At 44.1% G+C, this 13,005-nt stretch overlaps 1 protein-coding gene across 1 annotated transcript in view; it reads left to right on the top strand.

Annotated features, from left to right (window-relative positions):
* Positions 1–13,005, top strand: part of smyd3 (SET and MYND domain containing 3) — a 1,321,352-nt gene that overhangs the window by 370,954 nt on the left and 937,393 nt on the right. Inside the window, exon 4 of the mRNA XM_070889200.1 lies at positions 6,197–6,254. Within this exon, the coding sequence (XP_070745301.1) occupies positions 6,197–6,254 (58 nt within the window). The remainder of the gene's footprint in view (positions 1–6,196; positions 6,255–13,005) is intronic.

The following is a 13,005-nucleotide window of genomic DNA, read 5'->3' as shown; positions in this document are numbered from 1 at the left end:
CAGGTTAGTCAGACACGATCTTTCCTTAACAAATCCATGCTGACTGACCCTAATTAATCCTTGCCTTTCCAAATGCAGATTTATCCTGTCTTTCAGGATTTTTTCGAATAATTTTCCCACCACTGAGGTTAGGCTGACAGGCCTGTAATTACTCAGCCTATCCCTTTCTCCCTTCTTAAACAAGGGTACTACATTAGCAATCCTCCAGCACCATGTCCATATCTAAAGAGGACTGGAAAATGATGGTCAAGGCCTCTGCTATTTCCTCTTTTACTTCACTCAACAGCCCGGGATGCATTTCTTCTGGGCCTGGGGACTTATCTACTTTCAAAGCTGTTTGAACGCCTTAATACTTCCTCTCTCACTATATTTATTTCATCCAGAATATCACACTCTTCCTCGATAGCAGTATCTGCATTGCTCCTTTCCTTTGTGAAAACAGATGCAAAGTATTCATTAGGAACCATCCCAACATCTTCCACCTCCACACAAAGATTACCCTCATGGTCTCTAATAGGCCCTACCTTTCTTTAGTTACATATATTTATAGAACATCTTAGGGTTTTCCTTAATTTTACTGGCCAAGAATTTCTCGTGCTCTCTCTTAGCATTCCTAATATCCTTTTTAATTTTGCCTCTTAACTTCTATATTCCTCTAAAGATTCTATAGTATTTAGCCGTTGATATATGACGTAAGCGTCCCTTTTTTTCTCAATCCTCTCCTGTAAGTCCCTAGACATCCAGGGAGCTTTAAAATTATTTTTCCCAGCCTTATTCTTTAAGGGCACATGTTTGGCCTGAGCCTTCCGGATCTCCTCCTTAAACGCCCCCCACTGTTCCGACACTGATTTACCCACAAGTAGCTGTTTCCAGTCCATCATGGCCAAATCACTCCTTATCTTAGCAAAGTTAGCTTTTCCCCAATTCGGAACTTTTATTCCAGGCCTATCCTTGTCCTTATCCATAACCAACTTGAATCTGACTGAATTATGGTCACTAGCACTCAAGTGTTCTCCCACTAATACCCCTTCAGCCTGCCCAGCTTCATTCCCCAAAACTAAATCCAAAACCGCCCCTCTCGTGTTGGGCTTGCTACATACTGACTAAAAAAGTTCTCTTGAATGCATTTCAAGAATTCCGCACCCTCTATACCCTTCACACTAAATTTGTCCCAATCAATATTTGGATAGTTAAAATCCCCTACTATTACTACCCTATGGTTTTTGGATTTCACAGTAATTTGCCTACATATTTGCTCCTCTATCTCCCTACCACTGCTTGGGGGTCTATAATACACGCCCAGCAGTGTGATCTTCTCTCCTGCAAGGAGAACAACCCCAGCTTCTCCAGTCTATTAATGTAACTGAAGTCCCTCATTCCTGAAATCATACTCGTAAATCTTTTCTGCACCTTCTAAGGCCTTCATGTCCTTCCTAAAGTGTGGTGCCCAGAATTGGACACAGTACTCAGTGTTTTATACAGATTCATCATATTTTCTACATTTTTGTACTCTATAACCTCTATTTATGAAGCCCAAGATCTCGTAAGCCATTTTAACTGCTTTCTCAACCTGCCCTGCTACCCCCAGGTCTCTCTGTTCGTGCACCCCCTTTAGGATTCGACCATTTAGTTTATATATCCCTCCTCATTCTTTCTACCAAAATGCATCACTTCACATTTTTCTGCATTAAATTTCATCTGCAACGTGTCCCTCCATTTCACCAGCCTGTCCATGTCTTCCTGAAGTCTATCACTCTCTTCCTCACTGTTCATTATACTTTCAAAATTTGTGTTATCTGCAAATTTTGAAATTGTGCCCTGCACACCCATGTCCAAGTCATTAATATATATCAGGAAAAACAGTGGTCCTAGAACCGACCCCTGGGGAACACCACTGTATACCTTCCTCCAATCCGAAAAACAACCGTTCACCACTACTCTCCGTTTCCTGTCATTTAACCAATTTCGTATCCAGCCTGCCACTGTCCCTTTTATTTCATGGGCTTTAATTTTGCTGGCAAACCTTTTATGTGGCACATTGTCGAATGCATTTTGGAAATCCATGTATTACCCTCATCAACCCTCTCTGTTACCTCATCAAAAAACTCAATCAAATTGGTTAAACACAATTTGCCTTTAACAAATCCATGCTGGCTTTCCTTAATTAATCCACATCTATCCAAGGGACTGTTAATTTTGTCCCTGATTACTGTTTCTAAAAGCTTCCCCACTACCGAGGTTAAACAGACTGGCCTGCAGTTGCTGAATCTATCTTTATATGCTTTTTTGGACAATGGTTTTAACATTTGCAAATCTCCAGTCCTCAGCCACCAACTCCGTATCTATGGAGGATTGGAATATTTATGGCCAATACCTCTGCGATTTCCGTCCTCAATTCCCTCAGCATCCTCGGATGAATCTCATCTGCTCCTGGTGACTTAGCTACTTTAAGTACAGCCAGCCTTTCTAATAACTCTTCTTTATCAATTTTTATCCTAGTTGTGTTTTTACTTCACTTCTCCGGTGTCCACTTGGCAACCGCCCACATTGGCTTGATTGAAATCAGTAGTGAACAGGGAGGGCAAATATAAAATGATGACAATGTCAAAATAAAACTTACCTGAGAGTAATGTTGGAACTCCATGATCTTACCCTTCCTGCATACTTCTATAATAATACACCCTCCCCCTAAATAATAAGGTATAAGTTGAAGGAAGTCATGCTTAGGCTATGAAAAGCTCTGATGAAACACTGCAATCCTGGTCAATGACACCAGGGAAACTTTGAAGTCCTGGAGATGGTATGGAGAAGAGCCAGCAGATTGCTGGATTTATGAGGATAGATCGAAGAAAAGCTTAGTCACTCACATTCACATTCTCATCTCACTCTCACTCTCTCGTACGCCCACAGTCATACTCATACACTCTTGCTCACTCACACTCATGCACTCTCGCTCACACACACACACATTCACACGCACACGCACTCGCCCACAGTCATACTCTCACACTTGCTCACTCACACTCTCGATCACTCTCGCTCACACACACACACGTACACTCACACGCACTTGCCCACAGTCATACTCGCATACTTTTGCTCGTACACTCATGCACTCTTGATCACACTCGCTCACATGCACGCACGAACACACAAACACACACGTACATGCATACACACTTGGCCACAGTCATACTCACACACTCTTGCACACTCACACTCAGGCACTCTTGATCACTCTCATTCACACGCACGTGCGCGCGCGCACGCACACACACACACACACACAGACACACACGTACACTCGCCCACAGTCATACTCGCACACACTTGCACACTCACACTCATGCACTCTCGATCACTCTTGCTCAGACGGGAACACACACACAGTCCCGTTCACTCATGCACTTTCCAAATTTACAGAGACATGCTTCAATGTATACCTGATGATCTTCAAATCAGTGAAGCACGGCACCAAGACATGCCAGTGTAGACATCTGTTGTCACGCCAACGTTTTACTGACTGGTTTGCTGTTGACATGAGTACTGAGGCGATTGATGATTGCTGCCACGTTAACATAAAACAGCGGAAACAGGAATTTGGAACCACAGCACGAGCCATTGTCACGATAACTTCAGACTGTAATTTGTACACCTGTATGAACAAATTCTGCTCATCATTCTCCCCTGCAGCATTTATTGACGACATTTATTGCATGCCACTGAATACAATTTTTGTTATCTACAGCAATTAACAATGGCAAATTGTGCACAGGTTCTTGGGATTCTTCACTGCAATTATTGCATGTTTGTGGATACAAAATAAGGTCAGAACAGAAGAAGCAGTGAATGGTTTGTTGTTGGCCATTAATTGTTTGCAGTTCACTGATCAGAAAAATCTGATATAATAATGTCCACTGTAAATACAAATATATGTATGTTCCTTTAATCTGTGCAGAAAATCAAATCTAGCAGAAAAGATAATTAGTGTCACAGAAAGGTTAATGTTTTTCAAGGACAATTCAACCTTAATTATAATTGTGATGAGCTAGAAGCTCAATATTAAAGAAATGAAGCAACTGGAAACAGTTGTTTACTGGGACCAGGATCAGGCTGTTTGGCGCTGTTCTGTGATGATCTGGGAAGGTGGTACAGCTTCCTATCTATCCCACGCTCAGCATTTGTCTTTGGCTCATCGATGGCTTCGCTCGTTTCTGAGTCAGAAGTTGGTGGGTTCAAGCCCCACTCGAGTGCAGCACTGAGGAAGTGCTGCATTGTTGCATGTGCCCTCCTTCAGATGAGACAATAAACCTTGTCCACCTGTTCAGGTGGATGCAAAAGATCCATGGTGCTCTTCGAAGAGGATCAGGGAGTTCACCACCAACGCAAATTGGTAATTGACCTCAGGGCGGTTTCTAGGACCTTGCTCTGCGGAAATGTGTTGCCACTTTTATCTCTAAAACAAGAGTGACTACAGCACAAATATCATTAATTGTTTGTCATGTGCTTCAGGATGTTCTGAGGATGAACAATATAAATATGAGTTCATTCTTCTTTCTATTTATGTAGACTGTCTATGCCAGACCTGGGATTGCTTGATGGGAAAGTGTTTCAATTAGCTAAACCGACATTGTTCATTCTGACAGTTTCTGAATTTGACCATGGGTGGGCGAAGGAGGCAGGAAATTAGCTGATATGTTCAAAATTAGATGTTCACATGTTTCCTGACAACGGAGTGAACATGGCAGCAGAATGGGCATGAATAAGTCGCGTAGATTGTTCTGGGAGAGATTGCATTCAACTCTTAGCTGTTCAGTGATGCAAGTGCGGTATTGTATAAAATACTTCTGAATAAATCTAAGATTATTTTGTATGTGAATTATTGTAAGCCTGAAGCCTGCTTTAATATTCTGGGTTTTTTGTGTGTGTGTGAAGGTTTTTTAGCTCCCTCCAGAGATATTTGGCCAAATTTTGTAAAAGTCTGCAAGTGAAGATGGTGGGTAAAAACTCCTGAGACGTTCATTGTTTGGTGCAGCACATCTTAGTTAGCATTCAAAGAAAGAAAGACTTGCATTTTGTACAGCGCCTTTTCCAACCTCAGGACATTCCAAAGTGCTTTACAGCCAGTGAAGTACTTTTGAAGCGTGGTCACTGCTGTAATGTAGGAAATGCGGCAGCAAGATCCCACAAACAGCAATGTGATATCATAGAATTATAGAAATTTACGGCACAGAAGGAGGCTATTTGGCCCATCATGTCCGTGCCAGCCGACAATGAGCTATCCAGCCTAATCCCACTTTCCAACTCTTGGTCTGTAGCCTTGTAGGTTATGGCAATTCAAGTGCATATCCAAGTACGTTTTAAATGTGGTGAGAGTTTCTGCCACTACCACTCTTTCAGGCAGTGAGTTCCAGACCCCCACCACCCTCTGGGTGAAAACATTTCCCCTCAAATCCTCTCTAAACCTCCTACCATTTACTTTAAATCTATGCCCCCTGGTTGTTGACCCCTCTGTTAAGGGAAATAGGTTCTTCCTATCCACTCTATCTAGGCCTCTTATATTTTTATGCACCTCAATTGGGTCTCCCCTCGGCCTTCTCTGTTCCAAAGAAAACAACCCCAGCCGATCCAATCTTTCCTCATAGCTAAAATTCTCCAGTCCAAGCGACATTCTCGTAAATCTCTGTACCCGCTCTAGTGCAATCACATCTTTCCGGTAATGTGGTGACCAGAACTGCAAGCAGTACTCCAGCTAACTACTATTTTATACAGTTCAAGCATGACCTCCTTGCTCTTGTATTCTATTGTCTCTGCTAATAAAGGCAAGTATACTGACCAGATAATATGTGTTGATGTTGTTGGTTGAGGGTAAATATTGGCCAGGACACCGGGGAGAACTCCCCTACTCTTCTTCAAAATAGTGCCGTGGAATCTTTTATATCCACCTGGGAGGGCAGACAGGGCTTTGGTTTAAAGTCTCATCTGAAAGATGTAGGGAGTAAGGACATGATTGAGCGTGGCTGCAATGTCCTCCCTAATTTGAATTGATTACCGGCCATCACTGTTGAGGCTCAAACATGCACAAAGGGCATCACAGACGGTGCCTGTATCACAGCAAGGAGAGTGGGATGAACAGTGATGGTGGGGGTAAATTCCTAATATTAGGATGCTAATGTGAACTATATTTGTTCCACAGCTGACTGGGTCGCCCTGCTCATCAGAAGAGTTGTATTCTGTGTCGGACCTTCAGTCCAGTAAGTACTTGTTTCTGTCCTTTTTGAATGAGCTGCGTCGGCTGCTAATTACCGTGTGGGGGATTCTCGTCATATTTTCCCAAAACGATTTGCGTTCGGTAGTATGTAAATAGCCAACAATTTGCCAGATTATGTTTCGGACTGTGCTTTGTAATGGTACATTCATCGGTGTGCAGGGTATGGTAGCATAGTGGTTATGTTGCTGGACTAGTAATCCAGAGGCCTGGACGAATAAACCACGGCAGCTGGGGAATTTAAATTCAGTGAATTAAATGCATCTGGAATTAAAAAGCTAGTATCAGTAATGGTGACCATGAAACTACCAGATTGTTGGAAAAGCCCAACTCGTATACTAATGTCCTTTAGGGAAGGAAATCTGCCATCCTTACCCGGTCTGGCCTATATGTGACTCCAGACCCACAGCCATGTAGTTGACTCTTAACTGCCCTCTGAAATAGCCTAGCAAGCCACTCAATTGTAACAAACCGGGACAACAAAGTCAGCACTATGGGAGTACATTTACCACATGAACTGCAGTGCTTCAAGGAGGCCCACCACTATCTTCTCAAGGACAATTAGGGATGGGCAATAAATGCTGGCCTTGCCAGTGGTGCCCACATCCCATGAACGAATAATTTAAAAAAATACACTCAGTGCTTTGCGCTAATTGAAAAAAAAGAAAGAACAATTTGCATTTATATAGCACCTTCCACGACCACTGGACGTCTCAAAGCGCTTTACAGCCAATGAAGTACGTTTGAAGTGTAGTCACTGTTGTAATGTGGGATACACGGCAGCCAATTTGCGCACAAGCAAACTCCCACAAACAGCAAAGTGATAATGACCAGATAATCTGTTTTTTTATTATGTTGATTGAGGGATAAATATTGGCCAGGACACCGGGGATAACTCCCCTGCGCTTCCTCAAAATAATGCCACTGGATCTTTTACATCCGCCTGAGAGAGCAGACAGGGCCTCGGTTTAACATCTCATCCGAAAGGTGGCACCTCCGACAATGCAGCACTCCCTCAGCACTGCACTGGAGTGTCAGCCTAGATTTATGTGCTCAAGTTCCTAGAGTGGGACTTGAACCCACAACCTTCTGACTCAGATGAGTGTGCTGCCCACTGACACCAATAATGCGTCAAACCAGCATTCTGCAAGTCACCCCCTCCCATCGCAGGTGAGATGTTGGAAATGAGATAGTACTGTGTCAGCAGTCTCCGCAGCAGGTTCGCTGTGACAGCGTTGCATGTTGTGGCAGCCACACAGCTTGCTTGCTGAGCTGTTGTCGTCTCTGCTTGGATTTCATTTACGATGTCGCAGCCATCACCATTGAGGGTGCTGCTGTTGAATTGCTCGTGTGTGTTTTGAAATTGTTTCACAACTTGTTAATCAGCACACTGTTAATGGAACTGGTTCGTAGGTTGGGTTAAAGGGAAGCTTTGCTGCAGCAAGAGGCATCCCATGACCATGATGAAGGGCAAATGATTTGTAGGAGTGCCTTGCATTTGCTACTTCGCAAGCATTACTCAAGACCAGTGCTGCGATTATTCATCAGTGAACTCAATACATCGAGGGCACTGAGTGGATGGGAGTGAATTACAAGGCAGTAATAGTTGATGGGCTTTGTTAATATTTTGTTTTGAAAACAAACTGGAGTCAAGTTGGAGTCACTACAAAAGGATGCAACTGGAGAACTGGCTGCAAATCCTGTGCTACTCATCCACGGTGTGACATCTTTTAAACATCTGATTGACGCACCTCTTGGGAGCTGATGCGAAATAACAGAGGCATTACTCGGTGTTCAGTTGCTAACACAATAGGGTGACACAAGATCTCACAGAATCTTTCAGAAGGTGAATTGGAGGAGAAATCACTGTCTTGACGTGTACTCTGATACAATGGTTACATTAGCTGGTGCTGATTCAGCAGGCTTGGTGAAATTGGTTTCCAATGTACCTGTCCAGTTTTGGCACGTTCTTCAATTTAATTTGATTAGCAGCAATTTTCTGATCTTAAAAACGCAGATAGTTCTGACCTTGTGCATTGGATTTTGTGCAGAGAATCGTCACAAGCACCTTGTTGCCATGTGGATGAGCAGCTGCGAGTTGACATCTCTATCGTGGTGTTTGAATATGATTTTTCTTACGTTCTTTGGTCCTGTCATTAAACATCCTGGTCGAATTTCCCCTTTGTAAAAGAAACAACCTGATGCACCAAGCTAACATGGTGTCTTCTGATCCGAATTGGTACAATAATATATTTCACAACAACAACTTGCATTTATATAGCACCTTTAATGTAGTAAAACGCCCCAAGACACTTTACAGGAGTGTTATCAGACAAAATTTGACACCGAGCCACATAAGAAGAAATTAGGGCAGATGACCAAAAGCTTAGTCAAAGAGGTAGGATTTAAGGAGTGTCTTAAAGAAGGAAAGCAAGGAATTCCAGATCTTAGGGCCGAGGCAGTTGTAGGCAGGGCCGCCAGTGGTGGAGCGATTAAAATCAGAGACGCACAAGAGGCTAGAATTAGAGGAGCTCAGAGATCTCAGAGGGTTGTAGGGCTAGAGAAGAATACAGAGAGGGAGGGGCGAGAGGCCATGGAGGGATTTGAACACAAGAATGATCTGAGGTGTTGCCAGACTGGGAGTCAATGTAGATCAGTGAGCACAGGGGTGATGGGTGAATGGGACGTGGTGCACATTAGAACACGGGCAGCAAAGTTTTGGATGAGCTCACTTTTAGAGGCTGGAGGATGGGAGGCCGACCAGGAGAACATTGGAATAGTCAAGTCTAGAGGTAAGAAAGGCATGAATGAGCGTTAAAGCAGCAGATGAGTTGAGGCAGGGGCAGGGACGGGCGGTGTTACATAAGAAATAGGAGCAGGAGTAGGCCATACGGCCCCTCGAGCCTGCTCCGCTATTCATTAAGATCATGGCTGATCTGATCTTGGCCTCAGTTCCATTTTCCTGCCTGTTCCCCGTAACCCTTGACTCCCCTATAGTTCAAGGATCTGTCTATCTCAGCCTTGAAGAAGGTGAACGTTTCCAATCTAAGTAATATTTCCATATAGTTAATTAAATACTCCATTCTGACAGTTTGCAACAAGTGAAGGTAAGATTTTTCTATACACAGAGCATAGATGGCGCGATTGGTGTTTTTCATTTTGCTTTTACCAACTCAGTTTACAACTCTCCAAGTAATTTGTTGTAGGTGCAGGGCTTTGAGATGTTGAACAGATGTGATAAGGTGCTATCTAAATGCGAGTCCTTATTTTTTTCTTTTCAACTCAGTTTCGCATGATGTACAGTTTAGTCAATCATCCTGTGGAGCACACACAATTGGAGAGTTTTAGAACCTCTCAGCAGCGCTGAGATGAAATCTGTACCTCTTGAAGCTTTAAAAGTGTATGTTAAAGCTGGTTGTTTGTTGCACAAGAATACTCTCCATTTATCTGGATGAGTGCAGCTCCAACAACACTCAAGAGGCTTAACCGTCCAGGACAAAGCAGCCTGCTTGATTGGCACCCCATCCACCACCTTAAACATTCATTCAAACGGGCCTACTCCTGCTCCTATTTCTTATGTTCTTCTGTTCTCCCTGCACCACCGGCGCACCGTGGCTGCAGTGTGTGCCATCTATAAGATGCACTGCAGCAACTCACCAAGGCTTCTTCGACAGCACCTCCCAAACCCGCGACCTCTACCACCTAGAAGGACAAGGGCAGCAGGCACACGAGAACACCACCACCCCCTCCAAGTCACACACCATCCTGACTTGGAAATATATCGCTGTCCCTTCACTGGCGCTGGGTCAAAATCCTGGAACTCCCTCCCTAACAGCACTGTGTGAGTACCTTCACCACACGGACTGCAGCGGTTCAAGAAGGTGGCTCACCACCACTTTCTCAAGGGCAATTAGGGATGGGCAATAAATGCTGGCCTTGCCAGCAACATCCCCATTCCAGGAATGAATAAAATAGAGATTTAAATGCAGTGATGAGTGCAAACTTCCCGCGGGTGATTGAGGCATTCATGTGAATTAATTCCTACTCTATTTTGGTGTCAGGGGGATCATTAAGTGGGCCTTTTACAGATTAATAGTATTGAAATATTTTACATAAAATCCTTTAGTAAGGCAATCTGAAAGCCAAAACGTAACACTAATTTATGTCTGTTTTTTTAAAAAAAGAATGCCAAATGTAATTGTCAGTGAATTTTGTCTTAAAGAAAAGCTTGAATGCATTTAAAGTTGCTGCAGTCATCAATATATTTTGTTAATATAAGTTGAGTAATTAGAACTAATTGTGGATTTGATAGTGTGCATTCAGTGGTTTTTAGTCCATGACTAACATTTAAGAGCTCATAATTTGACTGATTTAAAAGTTACGAATGCAACACAGGATGCATGGAAGGAATACAGCAGCATTCAATACATCTGGAAGACCACGTTGGAAATGTTCTTTTACAGCCTACATTGGTCCAAATTTCTGTATCATTCCCAGTTTCTGTGTAGTTTATTTTTCGTTGATTAATGATGTCAAGAGGACACTGTAAATACTGTAAATTTATGATAATGACCGACTGGATCATACTTTTGCTCACTTAACATCCCGAAGGACTTCAATTGCGACGTGTCAGCCATACTTACGTGGGTTAGTTGACTGACTGCACACATACTGACTTAATTCTTCCACAGCCTATTCAGTATGCTATAACCGTTTGGCATGTTAACAATACCATGAAAGATTCTTGCTGCTCGACTATAGCTGAGCTTCTTGAACAGGGGTTTCTATGAGGAACTCTGTTGGTCAATGATGTCTCTGTGAACACTTAGGAGGAAAAATTTGGGTCGTTTGTGTCATGTATTCAACTATCATTGTAACCCATGTATAAACTGACCTAAGTTGTACACCGTGAGAACATTGACCACTAGGTGGTGAACTTGTGGGAGACACTCCTAACCTGGACTTTCAGATATAAAAGGGGAAGCTCCACCCACCTTCATCACTTCAGTGCTGGCTAATAAAGGTTACTGGTCACAGAGTGACCTTCTCTCAAGTATGGGCCTCGTGTGCATTTATACTGTACAGTAAGGACATATTGGTGACGAGAAACTGGGATTTAAACCACGCAAGCATGGCCACTAGCTGCACAGACAAGAGGTACTGTGTCGGTGATGATTGGGACGATTTTATTGAGAGACTACAGCAAAGTTTCGTCGCCAAGAAATGGTTGGGACAGGATTCGGCCGACAAACGCAGGGCTCATCTCCTGATGGTTTGTGGATCCAGAATGTACTCCCTGATGAAGGACCTTCTAGCGCCAGAGAAGCCGGCAGACAAGACTTTTGAAGAGCTCAGTAAGTTGATCGGGGAACACTTTAAACCGGTAAGCAGCATTGTACATGGTGAGACACCGGTTTTACACGCACCGACGGCGAGAAGGGCAAAGCGTTCCAGACTTCATGGCAGACCTCCGGCGACTGGCGAGCTGATGTAAGTTCCCAGATGCATGCAGAGCGGAGATGCTGCGAGACTTTTTTATTGAAGGCATAGGGCACACTGGGTTTTCAGGAAACTGACTGAGACCAAAGACTTGACCCTGTAAACGGCGGCTTTGATGGCCCAGACATTTATCTCAGGGGAGGAAGAGACCAGAATGATGTTTGACAAAAATCTTGGCTTAAATGCAGCAGCAAATGGATAGGGAGTCAACATTGTTAACGTGGGACACAGTTCTACAGGCAGGCAGGGGCCAACGGCATGAAGTCAAACCCAAAGGGGTAATTCAACAGAGACAATGGCTAGCTGAATGGCTATTCATGCCAGCGCAAGGGACAATGCGGCCAGTAATGGGGCCATCAACACCTGTCAATGGTGCGCTTAAGGACAGTTACAGAAACATTCCGAGACGATCGACTGGTAATGGACCTTTTGTTTCCAACAAAGGCTCCTGTTGGAGGTGTGGAGACAAACACACAGCCAGAGCTTGCAGGTATCAGCAATATACCTGCAGAAACTGCAACGTCAGCGGTCACTTGGCGCGTATGTGCAGGAAGCCTGCAGCCAGAGTGATGTACGAGGAGGACGGGCCCGATGTAAGCCCTACGAGGCCAAATGAACACTGGGGGAAATCGCTGGAAGCTGAAGTTCAGCGAGTTCATGTGGAGCACACATACAGTTCATACATCAGGACGCCACCGATAATGATAAAGTGCTCCTCAATGGCACCTTAGTATCAATGGAGCTAGACACAGGGGCCAGCCAGTCCCTGATGAGTATCAAACAGTTCAACAAGTTGTGGGCATCCAAGGCCAGGAGGCCAAAATTATTGTCGATTGACGCACAGCTATGGACATACACAAAGGAGATCATTCCGGTGCTAGGCAGTGCCACGGTAGTCGTGACTCAAAAAGATTTGGAGAACAGATTGCCACTCTGGATTGTCCCGGGGGATGGTCCCGCACTACTGGGGAGGAGTTGGCTTGCTGTCATGAACTGGAAATGTGGCGATGTCAATGCAATTTCTTCTGTGGAGCGAGTATCATGCTCACAGATCCTGGATAAATGTGACTCACTATTTCAACCCGGCATTGGCACTTTCATGGGGGCCAAGGTTGTGATTCACATAAACCCGGATGCCAGGCCAGTACACCACAAGGCTAGAGCGGTGCCGTACGTGATGCGGGAAATGATAGAAGGCGAATTGGACTGCCTGCTGAGGGAAGGCAGCAATCTCGCCA

Source organism: Pristiophorus japonicus, chromosome 9 (genome assembly GCF_044704955.1).
Source record: "Pristiophorus japonicus isolate sPriJap1 chromosome 9, sPriJap1.hap1, whole genome shotgun sequence".
Taxonomy (NCBI): domain Eukaryota; kingdom Metazoa; phylum Chordata; class Chondrichthyes; family Pristiophoridae; genus Pristiophorus; species Pristiophorus japonicus.
The sequence above is the reverse complement of the archived record's forward strand: the minus strand, read 5'-3'. Positions and strand labels throughout refer to the sequence as shown.